This window comes from Poecile atricapillus, chromosome 18 (assembly GCF_030490865.1).
Source record: "Poecile atricapillus isolate bPoeAtr1 chromosome 18, bPoeAtr1.hap1, whole genome shotgun sequence".
Lineage (NCBI taxonomy): Eukaryota > Metazoa > Chordata > Aves > Passeriformes > Paridae > Poecile > Poecile atricapillus.
Genome location: NC_081266.1, coordinates 2,145,880 through 2,172,652, shown reverse-complemented (window position 1 = coordinate 2,172,652; position 26,773 = coordinate 2,145,880). Strand labels below are relative to the sequence as shown.

At 40.2% G+C, this 26,773-nt stretch overlaps 1 protein-coding gene across 3 annotated transcripts in view; it reads left to right on the top strand.

Moving 5' to 3' along the window:
* The window catches only part of PDE3A (phosphodiesterase 3A), a 219,944-nt gene that overhangs the window by 142,977 nt on the left and 50,194 nt on the right, over positions 1-26,773 (top strand). For all 3 annotated transcript variants that reach the window (XM_058852942.1, XM_058852944.1, XM_058852943.1), the window contains exon 2: positions 1,393-1,443. In XM_058852942.1, coding sequence (XP_058708925.1) covers positions 1,393-1,443 — 51 coding nt within the window. The remainder of the gene's footprint in view (positions 1-1,392; positions 1,444-26,773) is intronic.

The window sequence follows — 26,773 nt, the reverse complement described above, 5'->3', positions numbered from 1 at the left end:
ACAGTGGCCACAGCCAGGCCTCTAACATTAATCCTTCCTTCTTACCTGTGAGGTTTACTATTTTAATATTTTTAACTCCACTGCTAGGAACCTGGAGGTGAAGATAGCCCTTATCATGCTGGGAATCACAGGCAGCCAGACTCAAGCTGAATCAATTTTCTTTTAGCCAAGTAAATTAAGAAAGCAGGAGTCCTCCCAAGGCACAGGGGCTAAGAAGTAAAACTGAAGAGGATTTTTTGGTGCAGAGAGGCAGGAGCCACACAGGAAGGACAGGTACGAGCACATAACCTTTGATAGGTGCAAAACTGGTGTAGCTTTTGCACACCAGTTATTTACTGAGGACAGCTTTCATAAACATCAGAGCTGTGCTTCATGGAGAACAAATGGAGAACAAATAGGGAAACCCAGCAGAGCCAGTGTTTCCAGCAACAGTATATGGAAAATAGGGAAAAAATTACAGTAAAATGATGGAGCCAGTCACATGGCTGTATCAGGTAAAAAAAAATGTTGTGACTTTCCTGATTTTTGATGCCTGTCTGCATATGTGGTTTGTCTCCAGTTTAATTTGTTAGCAGTAACTTAAAAAGAAGGGGCCCTTGGAAAAGAAAAGGATAGTTAGGAACAGTTAATGGAGATGATAAAAAAATCTCATCATAGGAGATGCATGTGGCTTTCCTGATTTTGCAAAGTAGTTTTAAACTCTTGTCCTGGGATGAGAGTTTTGAAAGCATGTTCTGCAATAAGGGTGGGTTGTAAATCTCCTTGCCTACCTCTGAGCTGGGAGAAGGCATTTCCTTTGGGAAAGAATGTTGGGAAAAATGAGCAAGAAAATGTTCATGACTGTAAGTCACATTACATGTCACATTAACCCTCCTATCTTTCATTCACATATTTTTATATTTGCATTAAGCAATGCCTCTGTGTGTAGGAGCAAACAATGCCCAGAAGAAATCCCTGAGTAGATGTACAAAAAAAAACAAACAAACAAACATAATTCAATGGTGAAATAGATTTAAAGCTGTTGCTAATTATCTTGGCTGATATAAAATATACATTGCTGATTAACCAAATGTCCCCTGGTTTTGGTAATCTCCTTGTTGATGTAACAGCTGTCCTTTTGTCAGATCAGTGTTAAACACTTGGCTAAATCCATGGCAGTGGGAATTTTATTGGCAGGAGCAGAGTTGTGATGCCAGATGTGTTTGGGTTCTGGATGTAAAGGTACAACATTGTATGGCTTTATTATGAAGCTAAAAGCTGTGTGAAATAAATCATGAAAGATAGCATGTTTATTTAAAAAAAAAATGTGTAATGGATATAAAAGCACGAGTGTTTCAATTAAAACTAATGAGTGCAATTTATGACTAACCTCTGCTTTTCTTTGTTTTTCAGCTCATGGGGCATTGTGAATGGGATCACAAACGAGGACCCAGAGGCTCACAGGTCAGCTGCTCAGTATTTTGTGTTTGATTTTGGCTTTTGCTGCATTTGAGGCATTCCTCAAGCAAGTTTTCCACCTGAGTTTGACAAAGTTGTTAATTTTGTTAATATTTGCAGGTTTTGGAGCAATGGAAAAACCATAGAGCCATGACAGCTTTCATTAATATAATTTTTGAGCTGTAATTCAGTTGATCCAGACAGAGCTGAGTCATCCAACAGAAAGCTTTTTTCAGTAGCAGAAAGATGGATTAGATGTATGGAGAAAGCATTTCTTACTCAGCTATCTCCATCAGGACATCAAAGGAATGTAATTTCAAATAATGTTTGTTTTGTTTGGTGTTTTGTTAGGTTTCATTTTAACCTGACAAACTTGTAAAACTTGGATGGCTCTCTCACTGTGAATCCTTCCATTACTGACCAAGGTGTTAGAACTGTGTGGGGAGGTGCAGAGAAGCCATGTGTAGCCACTGGTTTGCTCTTGACCTGTCATTGGAAGGAAATGATGCCAACAGTGTTAATGGCACCACAACACATTTAAAATTGTCTATAGAATTACAATTGCTGCAAACGAGACATCGCTACCAATATTGATGTTCAGGAATTCTCCTGCCTGGGTGTAAAATAGTCTTTCCAATCAAGTGTTGAAGGAGCACAAATACATTATTAGAGCTCCAGCATTTTGTACTTGCTTTCACTTCAGGTGAAGGATTTCCATATGGATACATTGAACAAATGACAGTCAAGATGTGTCATAAAAGCATTGAAGGACCTATAATAAAGTGGGAAAACTGTAGAATCATAGAAGAAGCTTGGGTTGCAAGGGACCTTAAAGATGATCTCATTCCAACCCCCTGACATGGGCAGGGAAACCCTCACTGCTCAGAGCCACAACCTGGCCTTGAACATTTCCAGGGATGGGAATTTCCACAGCTTCTCTGGGCAGCCTGTGCCAGGGCATCCCCACCCTCACAGAAAATAATTTCTTCCTAACATTTATTCCAAACACACTCTCTGGCAGTTTGAAGGCATTTCCCCTTGTTCTCTCACACGGTTCCTGATGAAGGGTCCCAAAATGACCCAAACTTTCTGATTACCCTGTGCTATGAGTGCCCAGACACAAAAACCAGGGAAGAAAAGGAAGAAAAATTTCATTAGAGACAAGAAAATATGCCTCAGTTATTCCACTGTAGCTTTAGATTCTCTCTTTTACATTACTCTGAAAATTGTCTCGATAGGAATAGTGTTAAACCTAATTTAATTAAGTTTCTTGAAAGGTTAGGAGAAATGAAGGAGGTTCTGATTTTTGCATGTGATAGAAAACACTTTTTTATCCTTTTTGTGATTCATTGTTGCCAGTGTGTGTCTTTTAAAAAACACACCCCTGGTAAAAATAAGATCTGTCTGAAAAATTAAGGTGAGTGATGTGTGAGGTATACTTAAATACCTTAACACATAGAAAGAAAAAAAATCGAAGCGGAATCACTGGTTTACCACGATGTAAATTTATAATGCACATATAAAGTAATTCTATCAAGACTCATTAAAAAAGCTCTGATTCAGTGCAGGGTTTTTGGTTTTTTTTTAAGAGCTAGTAGGTTTTCTATGGCATGTGTTGAAACATGAGGGGAAGCTGCTACAGTGCATGTCATCCTTCTTAATGGCCCACTTGGAAAACACGTTCCTTTTCTGCACGTAGGAGTTAAATGCAAAGTGCTGTAGCTACAGGTAGGGATGGATGTCAAATGAAATCCACTGAGGCCCGATGGGAATTTCTGTTTGCAGCAGTTTGTCTCGTGATAAGCATCTGCAATTCAATGGAATGTAAATGGCACGAGTGAAAAGCTGTCTTTACAATGTTTAACTTGCTCGTGGCTTCTACCCTGACCATCCTTGCACTCCCCTTTTAAGGGACTGCCCACATATATGTGTATGTATGTTGTAGGATTCCTCTTCTTTTGGAATAATTATACTATTAAGGCTGCTCTAATTAGATTGAATTATAGGTTGCCTTACAAAGAGCGGTGAGTTCCTGGCTACATACTTGCTCTTTTTTCTTCCCCCTTTTCTTTTTTCATCCCTGAAGACAGCACTGCCTGCTGTAAATGCTTCATGCTGAGAATTTACTCTATGGATTTAAAATGAAGCAGGAAGTGCAAAGTGAATTTCATTGCATTTCATGCTTAATTTTAAAGATTAATACATGTTAGAATTAAGAATTTAGGCATGAAACTTCAAAATTGAGTTCCAAATTAAAGAAATTCCTAAGTGTTTAGGAATATTTAATCATAAAGAAACCTAAACCTAAAGAAATCTCTCTCTTTCAAATATATACATGCAGTCTGCTGAACCACATCATGTGAGGGGAAAATATTCATACCCATTTTTCAGTGTTGGCACAAGAAAGTGTGACTAGCAGAATTCATCTTCGGGATATTATTGCCCTGCAGAAAAAAAATATGCAGATTTTGTGTTTTAATCATTCCACTAGAACACAATACTTGATACTTCCAAGATCTTTCAGGTGGGACCCACGGCACACTTTTTGCACAGGTTTTTATGCGGGCTCTTGGATGTGTGGGAGTAATTTGTTGCTTTGTCATCAAGACTTGTTTAGCTTGCTGGAGATGTAGGCGTAGCCCCAGAGTCAGTGGAATCGAGCAATCCTTCCTCCAGCGCTGTAAAAGAATTATGATGGAGAGAGAAACACAGGTCCAGCCTTTTTTAATTTCTCTTGAACTATAAAAGCTCTCAATTATATATCCGAGGTGCTGCGTTTTACCCCTCTAGTTCCTAAGCAACAGCTATTTTCAGATTGAGTGCGTCTGGTGTTGTCTACCTACTTCAGGCTTCTTTCTGGGAGGTAGCTCGTCACTGGGAGCCAGGCTGTTCACTGCCTCAGCCTTTTGTTGTGGCACTGCAAGGACACAGATGCTTTAGAGGAGCAGGAGAAGCTGGGGGCTCTAACCTGTCTGACCTCGCAGCTCACAAAATCTTGTGCGCATCGGGGAGTTCTGCCGTCTACGATGAAGAGCAGGAGTCAGAAATAAGGTTCTTGCCACTGGTTTGGGACAGAAGCCTTTCTCTCAAGTCTGGAAAAGCCTCTAGAGCAGATTCAGAAGCATGAGCCGGAAATCTCTGTACTTGCTGAAGCGTAGGTGGGAGTCGATTCCCGCTGCTGACCAGGTACTGTGCTCTGGGAACCTGTTGTGTCTTAGTCTGCCCTCAGTGCCGCTGTAAAGAGAATTACAGACATTTAATGGGGGTGTAGGGGTTCTCTGAATACACTGAGAACCAGCTGACCTTTAGATGTGCTTTCCAAGATGAATGCTGCAAAACGTTGGTAAAGCTGATTTTGCAAGAGCATGTGCTTGTGAATGTGGAGATGCCACGGCAGCCCAATAATGCAGATGGATTTAACCAATAAAGTCTCCCTGTCTCAAAAAGACTTTTCTAAAGGCTTTTAGGAGTATTTTAAATTGAATGGCTAAGGAGAATTGTTGTCTACTGTTGATGGGTTCCTTGGTGCATGGCTTTTTTGTATTTCATATCTTACATGTATGTCTGTGTGTATGAAGTCACTGAGGCAGAACCTCAGCGTTTTCGGGGTCGCCTTGGTTGATGTGTCATTCCAAGAGTGTTAACTGAGATGAGAGTAAAGCAGATGTAAACAGAACATATGTAAACATCTGCTGGGAAAAGCAAATACTGTCACCAGAAGCAGGACTAAGATGTGATGAATGGCAGTGTGATTAGTGTATTTCCTACTTCTTGCTCCAGGCACTCCAAGATTCTCTGCTTTTTTTGTTTTGTTTTTTTTTTATTTTTTTCAATAACTTGCTTGGGATGTACAGCTAACAAAAGAAATAATTACAGAAGAATATTGGTGAGCTAACAGCTCCACTCTCTTCTCAGTCATAATTCTATCTCACTTTTCCATTTATAAAACATTTGACTATGAATGGTAGACTTTAATCCATGGGAAAAAGACAATTGTTTGACAGGATAGACGAGAGAAATGCATCTCAGTTTTTGAGAGGCATCCTCCTGTGTATTTTTATTAAGAGGGAGAAGGGAAGGGCAGATTACACACCACGTTTTATGGAGCGGTAGATTTTAAAGATAAATTATACCACTTGGAACTTTTAGAGATATCAGACATATCAGTTGTCAAAAAAAACCACCCCATGCTGTCACATTATTATTCACAATAAAATAATAAGATATTGTTGATTAATACAATTTTATTGTACTGGGGAAAGGAATTTAATTGATCCAGATCAGTAGAGCATTCTTAAATTTCCCAGAAAAAAAAGGATAAAGAAATGCTCTGTTAGGAAGTGAGTAATTTGTCATGTTGTTTATGTTAAGAAGATGTAGAGACACTAATGTTATTTCAAAGGAAAGCTGGTTTTCAGCCTTGCTTTTCCAGCATTTCCTTTGAATCACTCTAACCCTGATGTTGCATTGCCTCATATGTTGTATTGTAACACAATATCTGGGAAAAATAAGTGTTCCTCACCTTAGTGTGAGGTGAGCTTGGCTGCACTGAGCTATCAGTTCCACCTCATGTGCTCTGGAGAGTTTTAAAAGAGGAAAAGAAATTTCCCTGACCCATCTGCCACTCTGGGAGAGTGAGACTCAGAAAGTGATGCAGATGAAAACAGTTAACGTGAGCACAGTGTGTGTCTGCAAGGACTGACTGAAGGAAAATGCAGTTACTGTGCAGGATGAAATCCCCAAAGAGGAAACTTCCTGAGTGTTTCAGCTGATTCTGTTCACAAGTTATTGCATAAAAATAATACCTCTGCCTTTTGGTGCAAATTTCACTCTTTAGTCCTTAAAGGGATGTAGTTGCTTAACTGAGTTCTAGGCTGACCTTGACAAAATGACTTTATATTTAAGTAGTAACATTGTGAGCTACTTCTCTACTCAGAGCAGGTAAAATTTGTGTTAACAAATAAAAAAAAAAATCTCTCCAAATGGGCTTATTGCCACCTAAAATGAAAACAAAAAACTAAAGGAAGGAAAAAAAATCAAACTAAAAGTGGGATATTTGGCTTGATCTTGTTTCTAGTGAAAATCAACGTGGCAGGTCTGACTTTTAAGAAAGTGGGAGCTGCAAGTCCACAATGAAGTTTGATATTCTATTTTGATCATACTTTCTGGTTTTTTTAAGTCATAAAGTGACTTTTATTCCTCGTCTTGCATGAATTCAAATGACACCCAAAACTGTTTAGGTGAGGGTGAGCAGCCTGAGATGTAAGGGTAGAGAAAAAACAAGAGGAGTTATGATGTCTGTAGACAATATAGTTGGAGGTTGTTGGTTTGGGGTGGTTTTTTTTGGAGCTAGGTTGTTATATAATTTTATTTTTGATCTTTTGAGTATTGTTTATGCTCTCAGACACTACATCACAGAGGTCTCCATGGTTTCCAGGCTCTGGTATGACAAAGGAATTTTCCGCTCATTGTTTTGTATTTTATGTGTGTGAAAGAGTGAGGAAAGTAGATTTAACTGTGAACCCTGAAATAGATATTTTTGGGTTTGGTTGAGGAAAAATGTCTGATCCACCTGTTCATTCTTTATATGTGGAAGATATATCTTTATCCTGTGGGTGTTTTGCATGGGTAAATTTATGCTAAATAGTGATAAATTAAATACCATATATTAACCTCTATTTAACAAACTGTACCATTTCTTAGTTCTTGAATGGCTTTGTCAATAATTTCAGAAAGCCTTGCCTTTATATAACTAAGGAATGAATTTGTGAATGCTTTCCTTTCTCATCTATCTAGCTGTTCAGATGGCTTGAAAGCCCTCCCTGAAATTTCAATACAGATTTGGGGGGGGGTAATTCTCTGTTGGTTTTATTTGTTCTGTGTGCCTGAGGATCTTGTTTCTTACACTCATCCTAAGTTTTTATTCCTGAGAACTGCAACTGGGAATGCTTTCACTGCATAGATATGGATTTTAAATGTTGTGGTAACCAGATGAGCCAGAGGTGTTAAATATTTGCTGTAATGCTGTTGAGTATTTCCATCATTCCCTGTGAATTTCATGAGCTGTAGCCTTTGAGCATAAGTTGGTTTTGATACTGGTCCTAAGACTAAAATCTTCCCACATTATCCCATGATATAAACTTCTAATTGTTTCATTGATGACTATGAACTTAAAAACCCAAGCTAGATTTCCACAAGGATGTAAGAACAGTTGCTAGAGGGATTTATACACACGTAGCTGTGGATATGAGCTATGAAGGAATGAACTGTGCAGCTCAGTAAAAGCAGTAATATTTTTTTGGGTAGGAATTCATGCTCACGGCAGTGTAAGCAGTGGTAATGCTTTCTGTAGCATTAATTTACCTTAAGTTTAGATTGTGATGGATCAGTGTAAAGCCCATGAAGAGATGTTTCCCTCACCTGCCAGTGATTTGCAGCACAGCTGTGCCTAGGGCAGTTTGCATGTACAGGGCAATATCCTGTTCCTCACCACTGATGTGGCAGGTGGGACAAACTTCCACAATCTGCACCCCATGCAGGGTGCTAAGCAGCAAATAAACTGATCCTGACTGAGTCATAACTGTGAAATGACAAACCAAGGGATTTTCTGAGTTCCATATAACATTACATCATGCAGCCACCATATTCACTCTGCGTTCATGTATAACATGCTGGGACACATCACTACAGTGATCTTTGTATCCAACCAGATCCCTTCTGCTTCACCTGAAAACAGTTTAAAAGAAAAAAAAATAAAAAAAAGGTTTCCTGTTAAGAGAGTTTTTGTGGGTTTTCACAGTTACTGGTTGTTAATAAAACCTTACATTATCCTTTCATTCAGCAGACAAGCTTTCAAAGCTTTCGTGGCAGAGCAGAGATTTGCAGGGTTTGGGATGTTATGAGAAAGAGGCCTCACGGGAGGGTTGTGGGTTGGTTGGAATATCGAGCTGGGGCTGGGGGAGGAAAGTTGCTTTTGCACAGTAGAAAAGGTGCAGAAAGCTGAGTCTGGGATTAAGAAATGATCTAGGAAATACTTCCTTGCTTTCCAATGCAGCAGATGAGTGATGCAGAGCACAAAGCTATCTCAAAGAAATAATCTGCCTCAAATTTGTCTTTGCTTCTCTTAAAAGGACGAGATGAGCCACAGGCACTACCTGGGACAATTTCTTTTTGTCCTGCAGGCTTTCTACCCTGCTACACTGAGATAAGACAGGATCTGTCATACTGGCAGTTTTGACCCAGATGATGTGGGCAAACCTCCTGCAACCTCCTTCCACATCACCCCTAGGATGGAGGAAAACCTTTTAAATGGTGTCAGCCACCCTGTGAATCCTCTTTGCTCTCAAATTCTCTATCTGAAAATGACTGGCAGGGAGACAGGAAGCTCAATAATGACTTTCACTCTGTCATGTCACTATTCTTCATAACTAAGCAGGAGCTCAACACAGATTTCCAGAAATGTTGTCGTTCTTCTTCAAAACTCTTCTCCACCATTATTCCTCCCAGGTTTGTAGTGCAAGTCCTGGTGCTGGTCAGGCAGTCCAGTGTGACAGAGAAGCTTGCTGACAATACTCAAATTGTATTTTACTTTATTCAGTGAGCAAGCTCCAGTTCAGGAAGGTTGCAATTTGTAGGATCACAGCTGTGCTGCAGATCAGTGCAGTTTGGAAAAGGAATCAGTACTGAAATGCAAACAGGAGTGGGAGATCATATCCTGGTGAAATGACTCCTTGAAGAAGCAGCATGGGAGGAATATAAGAAGTTTGGCACGGTGCCATTTGTCTCAGTGTTTTGAGAAGTGGAGATAGTAGCAAAAGCTGGTAATTCTTTACTTTTCCTTAGGCTGGGGAATGCATGTCCACTGGTGTGGTGCAGATATAGATTGGCTGTGGCAATTGTGTTGAGAAGATGGGATTGTGAACTGACATCATTCAGAGCAGAGGAAGGAGGTTTTATTTCCACCTGGGGTGATCAGACTCCTGAAACACCCCTTAATTTCCCTGCATTTTTCCCTCTTCCTGGCAGTTTTCATAATTTAATTTTTAGCAGTTTCCATAATTTTGTTAACTCGTTTGTTTTCAGAACACTGGCTTTTATATGGTGTGATTTTCTGACTAAAGCTTCTATTTCTCAGTTGCCTTTTATAAATGTAGAGTCTTAAGGTCGTCAGGTGAAGAGATTTTGTTAATGTTCTTTTTTGGGGGGTTGGGGTTGTTTTGGGGTTTGGTTTGAGTTTGTGGGTTTTTTTGTTTTTTTTTTGTTTGCTTTGGGTTTTTTGTTTTCTACTTGCAAACTTAGGAAAAATTTGTTTGTTGGATTTAAGAGGATTTGATGTTCAGTGGCATCTGATGGTTAAAGTTGCTGGCTACCTTTAAGACCCATAAACTTACAGACTTTCAGAGAGTTTAATCCCCTAAAGTTCAAATCCTCTGCTTTAGCACAAGCTAGATTTCTCTGCAGGTTTTCAGATTGCAAATTCTCTGAATTGCCAAAATACAGGCATCCATATGCCAGTCTCTGAAACAAAAGCTACACTGAGAATGTTCTGAGAACAGAGTGATACACCTCAAAAGAGGTGAGTAGTTAAAAATCAGTAAAACAGTGCCCCTTAGTCTCCTGGAAATGGATATGCTGGATAAAATTTTCCAAATTCAGGCTAACTGTTGCAAGGGGAAATGCCAGTGCAAAAGTTCACAGTTTTGAAAAAGTGTTAAGCAACAGAAAACAGGATCTTAGGAAGGGAGCGATGACCAACATAATAATGACTGATGCATCAGATGCTTTGTTATGAAAAAAAATGCACCCCACATTAAAATTAGGTAGCACTGGGGCTTTTGTGATGATAGAAGACTACATTTTTGTTCCTGACAACTATCAAAAGCTGCGAGTCATGCCACAAGGTGTTCTTTTAATTTCCAATAACACCTTAAATTTCACCTACCACCTATGTGCATTCCAGTATTTGTCACCTTCCCAAGCACATTTTTTAACACAATCACTGCAAAATTTTATCTTCCTCTATTCAGAGACGAACACAATTATGGAATGAATGTGATTAAAAACTTAATTTTTTACTGAGCAGGGCTTATTTCTGAACTTCAGCCAGTGTGCTTCCACTGGCATTTTAACAGTAGCTTTGCTGGGGGATGTGGGCTGCCCTTTCCATCCTTACTGGGTTTCCTCAATGCCATTGTTGTTGGAAGATGTCTTCATTAATGAAGATAAAATGAACTGGCTGATTTCACTCTATAATGCAAACTTCATTTTAAAAGCATTTTTACTAGTACTTGTTTGTTTTGGCTTTTTTTTCCCCCTGAGTTTTGTGTCCACACTGGGGAAGACATGTATGCTTTAACTCTGCTCTCTGGGATAAAGAATAAATAAGTGAAAGTATTTTCTATTGTTCCTTCCTTACAAGAGCACATGCTGAATTCTCTAGTAGCTTATTTTATGTGTTTCCCAGTGGAGAAGCTCACAGCTGATCAGCTCTGCTCTCAACAGCAGATGTTCTTTTTCTTGACTTCAGTAGTAAGCTATAATTTTGTTCTATGTCTGATGGATCAGCGTTCAAAATTTCAAAATGAGTTATTGGAGCAGCCTCCTGAGATTTTTGAATAAGGTGGAGCTGGAGTAAATCTTAAAGTCGAGTCATAAAAAAGAAAATTTCATGTCGGATTGGATTTTAGAGATTAAAAGTTCATAGTGTAATGGCTCTGCATTGCTCAATTTTCAATTCCTGTATAGCCTTGACTGGTACAAGAACAGAATGAATTTTTACACTACATAAAGGAAGGCTGGAGATTTTAAGGTGTTGAATCTGGAGTACAAAATTATTAAGTTATCTAATTATTATAAGAGTTCAAAATTATTATCCTGGTCTTTATGCAGGACTAGAAAAGCTGATTATGGTGAATAGACAATCCCTTAGAGGGAAGATAGAGGCATCAGTTACTGAACTGCAAAAAAAAGTAAAACAAAAACCCAACATTTAGCATGAGAAAGGTATCTTTGTTAATAACCTGGGTGATGGACAGACTGCACCCTTGGGAAATTTGCAGGTGATGCAGAACCAGGGCAGTGGCTGCCACAGAGGGTGGTGGTGCTGCCATTCAGAGGGACAGGTCAGAGAAGGGGGCCAGCAGGAACATTTCTAAGTTCAACACAGGGGGAGAAGGTCCTCCCACACCTCAAAGACATCACTGCAGGCACCAGTGCAGACAAGGGGCTGAATGGCTGGGGAGCAGCTCGGCACAAAAGGACCTGGAGGGTCCTGCTGGACACCAGGCTGAATGAGAGCCAGCAGGGTGTGGCTTAGGTTGGTTTTCTTATGGCAAAGAAAGCCAACAGCTCCGAGCTGGACTGCACTGGGAACTGCCAGCAGCTTGAGAGAGGTGATGCTTTGGTTCAGCTCAGCACCAGTGAGACACAGCTGGAGTGCTGGGTACAGGTCTGTGCTCTGCAGAAACAGAGAGAGACCCAAATACTGGTGTTCAAAGCAGGACCACAAAAGTGATTCAAGGCCTGGAGCATCTGTCCTGTAAGGAGAGGCTGAGAGAGCTGGGACTGTTCAGCCTTGTAAAGAGAAGGCTCAAGAGGATCTCATGAATGTGTATAAATACCTGATGTGAGAGTGAAGGAGATGGAGCCAGACACTTTTCAGGGGTACCACTGGACAGGAGGCAGTGGGTACAAGTTAAAATACAGGAATTCCTGTTTAAAAATAAGAAGGAATTTGTTTAATCTGAGAGTGACCAAGTGCTGGAGCAGGTTACGTGGAGAGGTTATGGAGCCTTCATCCTTGGAGATACTCTTTGTTTTCCCCCTGCACCTCCTCCCACAAACACACAAAATTCATGAGGAGGCAAAAAAAGCTGTAGATGGAAAAGTGAAGCCAAGAAAAAAAATCTTTCCAAACAGAGCTGGAGCTATATTAAAATCCAGCTACCAAGGTACTGATTTAAAACATGTAATCCCTTTTCAGACTACATGGATAGTATTTTGGTAGAAATCCAGATAACCTTTCTGTTTCCAGTAACTTTGCTTCTGAAGCGCAAGAGCTCACTTCGCAAAAAATGGGGAAAATATCATTGTTAATACTGTCTATTCTGGTACCTGAGAAAAAATGAGAGATTTTCTGTCATGTACAGATTTGAAAATTCATATGCTGCTCTCACATACATGCCCTCAGCTTCAGAACAAACCCCACACATACAGCATTTTCAGTTTTCACATCCAGGATAGGGGGACTTGAATCTTCAAAGTTACATGATAGATATGAACAGAAACATGGAATGGCAATAAGCTTTTGTGCCATATTACTGTGGACCAATTTTTATAGGTGTCTAAAAATAATAACTCTGTGCATATTGAGATTGTGTTTTAGGACTCCTGGAGGGTTTTATGTGCTTGCTTCTTTTAAATTAACAGTTGGAGTTGAGTGAACAATCTGCAAATAATTATTTTAGATGAAGTTCTTCATTAAAATGCAGAATAGGAGGGGGGCTTAGCTGACAAGAGAAGCTGCAGTACTGCTTTCTATTCCTTACAACTCTGTGGGATGTGAAAGTGATGAACAGCTGAAGTCAATGATTAGAATCTTCAAGGATCAACGTTGCTTTTGAGACAGTTGTGTCTCAGAATGGCGATTTTGCTGGGATTGTGATGTGCTTGCATTTTCATCACAGAAACAGCCCCTGGACAAAATCACCCTGTAGATTTTGACTCGATTCCATCCAGATAGGAGTTGTTAAAATGAACAATCGTGCGTGTGGCTCCTGTGTGCAGCCACCACCTCTCACAAACAGACAGGAGGTTTGGATTTTGAGCTAACAGTAGTCATGGATGATGGATATTGCTTGGTGCTGATGGGGGAGCAGCACAGGGAGTGTCCTTCACCAGAGGACACCGTGCAGTTGGACAGTGTGACAGTGGATCACTTGTGATAAGCTCCCCCAGCATGTTTAGGCTCATGCTCTGCAGTGCATATTTATTTTCCCTGAAGATCAAGTGAAGCATGGAAGAGGAGAGAAAGTAGAAACTGAAATGGAAGTGCTTTGAGTGGTGTGAGCATGTAAGGCACGCTGATTTATCCTGTACCAGTCACAGAGTAAATCCCTTAATCTCTTGATGTGGGATATCCTGTTGGCTTTGGGGCTGCATAGACAGCACCTTTCTTTCAAGATTCTGATGCTCTTTCTTCACACCCCAATCCCCCCTCCCAACCCTGAGTCTTAAAGTTGGGAAGAAGAAAGTGGAAAAGTTATGCAACGGGGTACTGGATTCCTGAGATTCTCAAGGTGCTATTTTTGTTGCTACAGGCATTTGAAAAAATGTACTTCCAATATTTTGTTTTGGAATTATTGCTGGAGTTCTGAAGTCCAGGAATTTTTAGCAAGTCCTCACCATAGGAGCAGAAAGAAACAAATCCAAGATATTTTAATATGGCACACATAGTTCTGTTGTTGCCAAAGGGAAGTGCTCTACTTAAATGTCAAGACAATGTTAGCAACAACTGACCCAAGAGGAATGAGCTGGGGATCCCAGTCCAGTTTCTAATGGTCAAGTGTCTTTCACTGAAAGTTCTACCTCGGTTTTTCAGTGCTTGGGGGGAATTTATGGATGTGGACTCTGCATTCTGCTTGCCTCTTCAAGTCAGGCATTTCAGAGTCCTCATAACAGGGTAGATGAACCTCTGTTGGTCAGCCTGTCTTCTGTGTGCTCTAGAAGGAACCACTTGAGGTGGCAGTCACATAAAGGCACAGAACAATTTCTGGGCCAGCTTTTTGATTTCAAAATGGTATTTCAAAGTGTACCTCCTATTTCTCTTTCATTAGAAGTTGGTGTCTTTTGCTATCAGCTGCCTTTACTAGGGAAATAATTAGGCAGTACTATTTTAACTGATGTGAATCTTCCCATCGTCTCATTTCATCTCATCTGGAGAAATGTTCTCTGTGTTTCTCTCACTTGTCTGATCACCCCTCTTACTAAGAAGCCAACTATTTAGAATCTGTCCCATTCATACTCCCTGCCATATTGGAGTAACATGTCAAAGGACTTTTTTGGCCATTGCCATGAAAATGGAATTTAAATTAGCCCTGCCAGTAAGTTTCTAATACTGCCATAAAATTTTCTATGCGTGTTGATCATGGGTCTGGTTTAGAAGCAGTTTTTTCAGCTCAGTTATAGGACTTTTATCTCTCCAGATATTACTTCTGAGTCCCCAGCTTGACTCCTTACTTCACTTCAATGGTAATTCCTGCCTATTCCTTTATGGATATTGCTGGGTTCTCTATCCAGGCTGCCATTCCTGACATAATTTCAGCTGGCCAGAGTGCATATCAGCATTTAATAACTGATCTTCACCTCCACATTTGATGATATTTCTTCTGTATTAGGGCCAGTGTCTCCTTTTTTTCCTTAAGTTGAAATGCCTCTATTTTTCAGTAATCAGAAGCCTAGTACAGAGCCCTTAGAGCCTTATAGAGCCTAACATTCCTCTGAGTTCCCTTCTGGATTCCTTTCAAGCCTACTTTGTATCCTCTGGCTCTGTCTAGGTTCTCAACTCCAAGCAAAGTTGCTTTGGCCGTGCCAACCCTTTTTTTCTTCCACAACATTTCTGATACAGAACTTTTCCCATCCACAAAATATGGTCCAGGTTCTTGGTATTAAACCATAATCCCTGCAACATCCATTGCTTTGATATTTTAAGAAAATGTCCTTTTCAGTTCAAGGAAAAAAAAAAACTTCATATTTTTTCATTATTTATGTCCATCCATTAGTACTTTTAATAATTTGATATGCTCTCATCAGAGTCTATTTATACCTTTCATTTTTTTATCCTGCATCTAAACTCAACCCTTTCAGTGTGCCATTTGACAGTATCATAGCCGAGCAATTCTCTCTGTAATAATGATATGTACATATATAGATTCTAACTAGCAAATAAAATGGAGTATAAAGATGGCAAAACTGCAGAAGACAGAGGTATTGTACTTACTAAATTTGTGCTTTATGATTTAATTTCGGAGAAAAAGGGAGGAGGAAGAATTCCAGTTTTAGAGAACAAGTACTGAGTTTTCATGACCTTTTTCCCTTGTGAAGTTGTACTTAATTTAGCTATTTGGAAAAGTAGTTGAAGAAAAAGACAGGAGGAATATTCCATCTTGCACAAACATGGACAGAAAACAGAAGCCTCCTCCAGGCAAACAGTCTCAGGAGATGGAGTAAATTGCCAGTCATCCATCTCTCTTTCCTGGATTACCTGATGTATTGGAGCAGTTAAAAAGGAATCCACTGCTTAAATGCAATCAATAATTTGCTTTTATTGTTTTATTTTTCTTATTACAACTTTGAGGTCATGGCTGTAGTCAGGAGCTTACCCTGACACTTTGCTGAGATGTGCTTTCGTTTCAAAATCTAGTGTTTAAAAGGAGGGCAAGGAACACTTTCAAGTGTCAGCTGAATGGCAGAAATGATGACCTAAGTCCAATAATTGTAAAGCCCAAAACAAATAATGAACCTGCATTAGGAAGTGTTTCCCATCAAATGGTGTTTGCTGATTTAGGAGCTGGTGATGCTGGACACAAATCTCTCCTTTTGGCAGAGATTCTCCAAGGCATTTCTGGCAGAGGCTCAGCAGGAGAGTGACAGCATTTGAGGCTTCTGGTGTGGAATGGTTTAACATGGTGACAGCCCAGAACATTTACTTCAAGTATCTCAGAAAGGGATGGGATCTCACATCCTTTCTCAGATGCAAAGGTTGTCACATTCTGTGGGACAACTCTCGCAGTTGGGTGCAGCTTTTTTTTTTTTTTTTCCCCCTGCTCTTCTCTTAAGATGAAGTTTCTTCAGATTTGCATTTTTTCTGAGTAATGATTAAATAATATATTTTTCATAGGTATATGGACAGACTGTATGGGGAGGTGGGAGGGAGGTGGGTGTCTGCTGCATTTAAAAAGCTGTCTTATGCAATGCAAAAAAAAAAAAAAATTAAAACATGAGGAAATGTGTCATGTCTTTGTTACAAAAATTTTATCTGTTGTTATTTGGATCTGATGTATTGGGAAAATGTGTTCTGGAGAACGAACTAGAGGTTTGGCACATGTGCTGGGCTGCTTTGTTTCCAGGACAGGCCTTGGAGAAAGCAGAAGCAGCATCATTGCAGAGCCTGTATTTTCAGCTTTAGAAATTACTTCCTGAGCATGAAAGAAACATCTCTGCACTGTTGGATTTTGAAGCCAGTTCTTGTTTTTTTGCTCTCTCCCTGATAATGAGTCTTGTGGAGAAGAGCATACAGGTCTGCAGCTCCAGCTCTCCCAGCTCTTCAGCAACCTCCAGGACTTCCTTCCAAGTTTGAGGAGTTTTCAGAGGAGTAATGATTTCTTGGATTTTTTACTTTAAGTGATTTATTTTCTGTTGATTGAATAATTTTATTATCTTTTAAAAGGAAAGGCAGAAAGTATAAATCCCATAAAAGAGCAACTGTTCCCTTTTGGAGCACAAAGTACTGATGAAGGAGATCAGCTAGGCAGTGCTCCTGGCATAAATGACATCATTTAGGTTGCAATGGCTTGCAATTGCAACTTAAATGTGTTGCTCTACAGGCAGAAATGCAATTAAACCTAATTAGTCAGTCATTTGTGTTTCATATCCTATGTACACCCTGATTCCCTAATCCCTGTCACTACTGTAAATCCGCTAAGAGCTGGAGCAGGGGAGGTAACTCTGCCCTCATATTGAAGCCATTCCCTCTACCCCTCAGGAAAACTGATGGTCATGTAAAGGAGTTTCAAATTCAAAACATTTTTTTAAATTTTGAAAGGTAGATTCAAAATATTTTTGGCTTTTATTTTGCTGTCAGCCTTGGCTGAGAGTTGTCAAGAAGTTTCAGCTGTTTCAGGAAAAGGTATTTGAGGGTGGCAGGAAGAGGGGTACCACATGATTAACTTTATTTTGCTAAAATACTGCCTAAAACAGTGCATAAACAGGAAAAGTGATATGTCAGATATCTTTTATTTATTACTCTGTTATAAGTAACTGGTATTTCCAAGCAAGAATATTTATTTGACATGTGAGCCCATTTGGGTAATTTTTTTAGCTGCTGTGTTTTGTAGTTTGCCATAAGTGGGAGCATACAATACTTCCAAGGGTGCTCATTAATTGTGGGTTAGCACAATTGTAATTATTGTCTTAATTACTTCCTTGATTGAATGTAAAATGAATAACATACATGGTAGCATTCATGTAAAATACAAAGATTAAAGAACAGGATGATAGGATCTTTGGGAAGAAGTTCTGCACTTCCCAGCAGGAGGACAACTGAAAGAATAAATTTCTTTGATACAGACACATCATTACTTGCTGCTACAGCAGATACAAATTTCCTTTGACATTCCCACTGAAATTAGATCACCTTCCCTCCCTCTGTTTTCTGATAAAATTAGTAAAATTACATTATATTAGAAAGAACAAAAGGAACATGTGACCACAGCAAAGAGGCAAAACAGGTTTCAAAACAGCTTAAATGATGCTTAAATGCTGCTGGACTCCATAGGAGCCCAGTACTAGATACAGTCTAAGTATTTTTAAAATTATTTTATTAGAAATAGGAACAAAATATTTTTAAACTGCTTTCAAAGAGAAGTTGTGGTCTGATAGAGGTTCTGAATTCTTAGGTATACACTGTTGTTGTGGGGTGTGCTGGTTTTTTGGGGAGGTAGCAGAGGACATTGGATAGATGCAGTATAGAAGAATCTATTCCTCTGCCTCAGTTTTTACCTCTTCCACTTCTGATTTGCTTGGCCTACAAATGACAGTGACTAACCACTACTTGAGTTTTGGGGTGTGGGTTTATGGAGCCTTTGGGTTATTTTTGTATTAAAGAACTCCAAAGAGTGTAAAGTTTTACAGTGAATACAACTAAAGAATGTAGGCCAAGGGTGAAAAACAAATGTTTTTTAATTGAGCTGGCACACTCTCAATTTTGAGATTAAAGGGTTCTTCTAGTATGGCATTGTTTCCTTCCTGACTTACCAAACTCAGCCTGTTTTGGGAATTATTGATTTTGACAGTGCACCTGTGCAGACCCAAGGGAATTAGCTTTGGTACTGGGAGCAGTTCAGCCTGAATCAGACAGATATCCTCAATAACATTTCCAATTTCTCAGCTCACCTGACCTGTCTGCTTCCAGCACTGAAGAGACCTTCCCTGCTTAGCTTTGGTGTCTCTGTACTTCACTACATCACTCCATAAGCATCATTGTTACGCCATTCAGCATCTGTTTTATGTCAAGTGTCAGTGGAATTGATTATCTGTGTCTGCTCAGCTATTTACTTGCCTTTTGTGTTCTCATTTTTCCCCCTTCACATATGAGACACTTGGAAGAGGACTAGCAACACACATGTGAGGAATACATGGCATACAGTGGATAAAGTTCATAGAAGATAGACCAAATTTTACCTCAAAAGCAAACAAAAAATCATCTCAACACAGCTATGTGGAAACTGCACATCCCTAAACACCCTGTGCAGAAAATTGCTTCCCTGCTCTGCTGTGGTGTCAGCTACTGCCTCAGCACCACCCAAATGTGCAGCTCAGGTCACAGGAGTGATGCTCCCTTCAAAACAGCTCCTGGCACAACTCTGCCTTCTCCTTCTGCTTACTCTTGCATGGATACAAAAAGTCTTCTGAACGAGTGGACCAGATTTAATCCTACCCATAAACTATTACCAACACTGCCTCAGTAGCCAGCTGCAGGGTGTTTATCACAGATGAAGCTGTGGGAGCAGAAAGAAAGCTGCCTTTGATTTACCAGTCTCAGATGACGTAGCAAGGATGTCAGGAAAATCACTCAAAGCTCTGCTAACTGACCGGTGTTACTGGGATTTTAGGGAAGTAGGAATGGCATGATGTTGTTTTGGCACTGCTCCTTTTCCCCCGTGGTAGATGTGTTGTAACCCTTTTTGGAAAGTGCCTGTGTTTTGCATGTCAATGTGCTAATCAAGTTTTAGGTAAATGGAAACACAAAAGACTTAGTCATTGCTTCAGTACTTTTCTCAAAAAGCTCAGTTCCAGCTGCATGCACAAATACTTTGCTTGTACATAAATCCCCTTGCTGTAACAGAGCTTGCAAAGCACAAAATAATTTTCCCTGGGATATTTGTTTGGATTATTTTTTTTTTCCTGCATTATTTCAGACAGGGGAGAAGTGCCAAAGAGTTTGTGTGCTTGGATGTGTATGGGTCAGTAACTGAATGCATGTTTTATTATCCATAAATATCTCCATTTTCATATCATTAATATCTCCATTTTCAGACTGGAGATATTGTGGCACAACTCAGGTGAATCTGTGCCACTGTCAAAATATTCTGATGTTTATCCCATCTGACTGCACTTTTCTTGAAGCTACTGTGTAGCTTGATTATTAGAGCATTTAAGGTATTTGCTGACTTTCCTGCAACACTCCAAGAAACAAATATTGAAAAAAAACAAACCAAAAACAACAACAAAAAAAAAGCCAAAAAAACCCCAAACCAAACCAAAACAAAGAAGAAACCCTGCCCCCCCCACACACACTGAATTAGAAAGGAACTGAGACTAAGAAGGAGATAATTCTGAGAGGGGACACTGTTTTGCAGAGCAGCCTGTATGGAAATGGAAGAGCAAAATTAGAAAAAACAAAAAGATGGTATCTCCCTGTCTCCTTTTTGCCAGTTCAGGATTCATCAGTGTGGGTTCTCCTGCATCACTTTCCAGTCAGGCAGCAGTGGAAGTGAGCAGTGCTGCTGTCAGATGTCTTCCACCCCCTTCTTATTCTTTTATATTGAATTTAAATATTTTGAAAGTTAATACACTTAAATTCACATGCAGATTTTAACAAGAAACCCAAGTTTGTGGGTTTCAGTGTAAACCATTAGAATGCCAAGTAACTGAGGTTAAATTTTTGAATGGTTGTTTATGCCAACAATTTATAAGAGTGGAGGAAATAAACCTTTCTGAGCAGCTTTCCTAACAGAAAGTGTGACTTAAGCCAACAGAAATGTGCAAATACACAGCTTAGTGCCAAAACTGCCTTACATGAATTGGATTTATTATACACCAGGCAGAAAGAAATTCAAACACTCACTTCAGGCCGCATTCTGTGTTGAGATTTGAGTAGGGGGGTGTTGTGTGCAATCTGTGTGAGATAAACTGCTTAGGAAATTAAACTTTGGAAGAACCCCCCCACTGATGACATTTTTTTGCTGTCAGGCTCATGTGATTGCTTGTCTTTCGAGTGTGGGTGAACTTTCTGCACCCTGACATTGCAACTCTGCTCAGTGTCACAGCTACAGTATGTCAAGCTCATAACAAAATAAACCTCCCACCGGAAACAGCTTCACTTTGAAGTTCACAAACTTGCTCTAGTTTTGGTTTTAAAAGAGCAGTATCATATATCAAATACACTAAAAAGTTATTTCAAGCTACTTTCCTATGATAAAGCACTATGGTTTGGCCACTGCTGTAAGTGCAGATGTATTCATTGCATTCCAGACTTTGCCAGCACTTTATTTTATTTATGGCTTGCTCCATTCTGCTTTATTTGTAATAAGTGTTGGTAAAATCTGTCACATTGCTCCATGCTAAAGACTTCAACACAGTGGTAAATTAAATTTAAAGCTTTTCACGATGATATATGTGCTGGATTGGATGGCACAGCAGAGGACTCAGGGGTTAGCAAAAAGGCAGGTTCACAAATGTGAATTAGCTACCCTTTGTCAGAAATCATTTTCTCCTGATGAAATTGGAAAGTAAAAGCAGTAAATGGCAAAGCTCAGCTGCAAGTCCAGTGTGTTTCTCCATCAGCTGACAGTGGGGGCACTGACAGAGCCCTTGCTTGCAATGGCCCCATTTGGTGAGATGCTCGACTGTAAGCACAGTCTGAAGTCTGCACGTGGCTTCTTGTGCTTCCCCATTTCCCTTGAAATGCTTTCTGTCTCATTGTGGTGACAGTGAAAATGTGGCTAAAGGATATTCTCTTGAAATAATTACAACTGTACACACCTCTGCTTGGGTTCTGAAGGCTACTGTAAAGGCAGCAAAGGACCCTAATACAAGAAACAAACTTGTCAATACCATTATTACTGAAGCAACAGTGATAGAGTAAACACCTGCTTAACTTGCTTGATGGGAACCTATGTTCCTAATTTTTTTTCTCTTTTTTGAGAAAAGATAAATCTTTTTCTCTTCTTTTCATCTTTTTTGAGAGGGTAAGATCATGCTCTCTCAGTGATCCACAACTTTGCAAGGCTGTTATATCTGTCATGTAATCAAATAACCTGTAATTTCTTGCCATTGATGATCCTACAACAGAGACTTTATCTGGAGCCTTTGTAATTTCTGTTCTTCCCAGAACTCTATTTTTTTTTCTTTTCCACCTTTGCACTTTTAGCCTAGTGGAAATATTTAATTAGCTTGTTTCAAAATAGCCTATAAAAATGTGAGTCTAGCATCTGCATTGTGAACTTTTGGTTGAGCTTCTGACTGCGATTTTTGCCATTATTGTAAAATCTGTGGAGCTGCCCCCAGATGAAGACACTCGGCCTTCAGAGGAAGCTCCCCAGCACCCTGTCCCACACTTGATAAGCACACAGCTCTCAGCTTCACCAGTGGGATAAAAATGCACCTTGTAAGAGCTTCAGCCCTCAGTGCATGAGGCTGGGATTTCCAGATTTTGCCTTCCCTGGCTGGGGCTGCCCAGATTGTGTCAAGGCCACATTCTTTGCACTGCCAGAGGTGTTTACTGCACTATCAGCTGGGAATTGGGAAAGGGAGCCCTCAGGGAGGGGCTGGCACACAAACAGGGAAAAGGAATCATCTCAAGTGGCCTGACCCCATACATGTCCTTGGGTTTATATCCTTTTTTTTTTTTTTTTTTTTTTAATCAACAACTTAATATTGAATTCAGGAGGCTGAAATAATTTTAAAAGCCTTTCAGTTTAGCTTAACTTCAGATAAGTTTAGAGAAGTCCTTTGGTGCAGCCTGCCAGCCTGCTCTGCTAGTTTAGCTTGCTCAGCTCCAGTCTCCAAACTGAAATATGGAAGGATTTCCAAGAGAGAAGAGGGCAGTGAAGGGGCAAGGGACTTCCCTGAGTATTGACTTCGAGTGGGAAGTGCACAAGTAGTTGGAACAGCAGATTAATTGGCCCAAAGGAATTTTCATATGTACCCAGCAAGGGAGGAGACAGCACTGATTAGAGAGAGAAATGACTTGCTTAGAGAGCAGAACAAAGCAACTGGAAAACAGGAAATAGCATTAGGAAATGCTCCCCATGCAAGAACAAACAAATATTTGTACAGGAGAATCTGCAAGTGGCACTGCTTTCCTCCCACACTATGTACGGTTGCCAAAGCGATGGGCTCCCTGGGAGTAAATCACATTTAATGTATGCATAGTGGATGTCAGTGTCTGAATAATCCCCACAAACCTTGAAAATTAGATAAATTTCACAATCCTGAAATTTTGGCTTTGTGTCTGGACATAATGTGAATGAGAAGCTGAAAGTTCATTAGAGTGGAGCCAGTAAGATTTTCCTGGGAATGTTGCTACAGCCATTTCTTTTCCTAGCTGGGGAGCTCCAGGGTCTGCAGCAGCTTCAGGAGGTAAAACACACACTTGTCATACACACACAGGGAGGAAAACTTTCTTTGAGTGGGTGATTGGCATGGATGGAGAGGCATCTTGCTGATTTTGAAGATAACACAGTCCTCAGGATGACCACTTAGCTGTAGGGGTTGTATTTGACATGAGTTCATTGAAATATTACCCTGGGACCAGTGAAAGAAAGCATGAAAAATTTTTATTTATTGGTGAACATAAGTTTTACTGGAGAGTGCTCTAAGCAGAATCGCTGGGTGGGACTCAGTTGTGAACTCTGGAAATTGTTTATATTTAAAACAGACATGATGTGATGCAGACCTGAGAGATAGGAGGAGAATTCAGAAAATCTTCCTTGTCTGTCATGTGTGCAGCTTTAAGTTTATTCTCCTACATCTCCAAGTGGCAGCTTAATACCCATAAAATTATGGAAGGATGGTTTTGTTGTTTATGCATTTTATGAAGTCAATAAATAAACCTTAAGCAGAAGTGATTAAACCTGAAATGGCAGCAGGGAATAGCTGTATCTCTTCTCCATCCTCTGATTCATTCCTAAGTCAGGATTTACGACTAACTCAATTAAATACACACTTTCCACATAATTGCCCATGTGCTAGCAGAAAAGTAGTCAGTTGTCAGGGATTTTGTTCATTTCTGGGTTGGCTGCCTGAGAACATAAGGAATTGGGAAGAAACTGTGGAATTACCCATAAATTTTCTTAATTGAGTTGAGCATAAGCTTTCAAGCTTAAGATGTGAGCAAGGAAAACTTTCCAGTTTCCAGGCAGAGCTGTCTCCTTGCAGTTATTTACACAGTGCTGCTTTGACTTGCTGTTAAAAAATTACACTGAGGCAGAGATTAGGAATTCAAAGAGCAGTTTTGTAAGGAAAAAAAAGCCTCGGTTTCATTCAGTAAAGAGGAGATGTGTTAAAGGAGGGAGAGAAGGGGGGGAATAAGCAGGGCAAAGAAAAAGGACAATTACTTCAGGCAGGTTTGAATATTCAGTCAGGGAAACCTTGATCCAGTAGAGCACTAAGAATGTGCTTTTTTACAATATTTTGGTGAGAGAATGGAGAGCATGTGGCCCTAGATGACAGGTCAGCATCCTCCTTCCATCCTTCTCTCTGCATCATCACCCATCTCAGGTGGTTCTAATTTTTTTTGAGAAATACTGTTGAGGGGATTGTGTTTCTGTCACAAAGCTGCTGTAAAATTTCTAATCCCTTGTTAAAAGCAACTCACCTGCTCCTTTTTTTCAGGATGTGCTTCATGGAGGACACGTCCATCCTTTTAAAATTTGTGTTAAAGCAGTGCTCTGCTACCCTTTCCTGTATTTTGATGTGAATTGTTAACTGAGATCAGAAATAACTGAAGATATCTTTGATAACTGGAAAATGTACTTCAGTACAAAAAGATGCCTGCTTCTTGTCCATGCACATGTGTTCATGGCATTATTTTAGCTGATCACAGATAAGGTAACTTACATTAATGACTTAAAATACTGGCATTTCTCATGAAAACACACCAATTTTTTCTGTGCCACGTGGCACGTAATACTTAGGAGCAATGTTATGCCTTCTATTAAATATAATTTAAAATTGGTACCTGCAGCTTATAATATTATCCCCACAGGACCTGGACATCTTTTGTACACCCTCTTTGGTCGTTTCCCACTTGTCATAATGAAATGTTGGTGAAAGGTTTTGCCCAAACTAGCACAGAATTCCTTTCACTGTGCTCCAGATCAGCATGGAAGCAGCCAAATAAATGAGTGGCGTATCTTCCACACCCTGCAAAGCAGTGCTGGGAGTTTTGTGTCTTTCCCTGCAGTGGGAAATGGGAGATTTGATCCTCACACACAAACTTTGAGCACCTGACGGTGCCGAGGTGAGCTAAGAGAGGAGGATGCAGTGCTCATTGTTTGATGCTTGGCAGCAGTCTCTGAACCTGGGGTGCCAGGGCTGCTCAGCAGCAGAAAACAGAGGTGAGGGGCTGAATTTTCCTGCACTGCTGGTGCAGAATTGCTCTGGGCTGAGCGTGCTGCCGGCAGGTTTTCAGTAACACCAGCCTGGAGCACACACACACACCATGAAACTCTGCCTTCCTCCCCCTCCCGCCCAAGGCTTTTTGCTTTTTTGGGGGAGGTGGTGGTTGTTTTTCTGTGCCTGCTGACGTCAACAAAATTGCCAGATGGCATTTCAATGCTTTGCAAAGAGACAGGAGCCTTTTATTACTGGGGTCACGTGGATTCCATTCATTTGCATTCCCAGAAGTGGTCTAAAGCTTTTGCTCACTGTATAGGCAAAGAGTGCTCTGCACCTTCCAGGGACTCAGACTTCTATGGGATATTGTTGCCTTGTGAATCCTTTAAGGGATGCAGAGATGAAGGCTTTACTTCGTGTTCGCTTGGCTAATGTGGAAATATTGAAAGAAATATTCAATATCGGAATACTGAAAGTCTCTAGACTTTGGTTGTGCTTTGCAGAGGTTTCGTGGGTTTCTTTTTGAACAACAAAGGAATACTTTTGTGAATTTAGGGTAATAAGCAGACTTTGGGTTTAGTTCTAAGAGGGTTACTTATGGTCTCTCAGGCCCAGATGACTCAGTAGCTTGTGGAACAAACAAGTCCAACACTGATAAATATCAGCAGAGAGGAGGAGCCATCAGGATTTAGATTTTGAAGGTTTCAGGCTCTATCACTAGAGCTGGGCTGTGACATGATCGATGCATTGAAATGGAACAGAGTCCCTTTATACCCCTAAACAGATGACTGGGAGCTCAGTACCAGATGCACAAGATTAAACCAATTTACTTTGCTGTGCCTGAGCCATCTCCACAGCAGCTGGGCAGGGGACATGGCAGTGTTTGGAGGCCAGAACAATCTCTTACTGACGTAGTAACTCCAGTACTAGCCCTTGTCTGGCACCTAACCCAGAAGAGAGGGAGTTTATGAGTAGATTTTCAGTAGACCTTGGGGAAATGAACCTGGAGAAACCTGCGAGGCTCACAGGGGAACATGTGGATGTTGGAGAAGGGAAAGCCACACTTAATTTTGGGCAGCATGAAGACTTCTGCTTCTTGCAGATTAATTGATCTTTGGAGTAGTTTCTCAGGTTAAAGGGAGGAGAAATGTATTTCTGCCTGAGAATGAAAGGTGGGAGCACCTTTTCTTTTTCCTTGAAGCAAACACAAATAACCTCTGTTGGAACTCATGGACTCTGTGGTGATGTAGAAAGGAGTCTAAGTCATCTTGTTTTGACATCTACATCACAATTTGAAACTAAACCTCCCCTAAACCTGTCTGAGATTACCGTAGGCTGCAGAATGAGCAATAATCTGAGCTCACAAACCAGATTTTAATACATTACTCTTTTATTTTCTACCAGTTTCAGCTTTCAGATGTGCCTCTTGGTGCCTCCTTGCTTTGAGTACACTGCAGTGACAAAGATGTGTGTAAGTTCCCAAGGGCCATAAATCTGGAAAAAAAAAATATGGGGCAGCATAACCCTATGATCTTTCAAAGTGTGAATATTTTATTCCTTAACAAAGTGCTATTGAAAGGATCTTTGAAATGCAGCATCACAAACCTCCCCTTTCCTGCTTGATAAACCATGTGTTAATATTGCTTACCCTTGTCTTACCAATTTCCCAGCTGTATGACATGCTCTAAGTTCTGGTGATTTATCATGGTGTTCTGTGTAT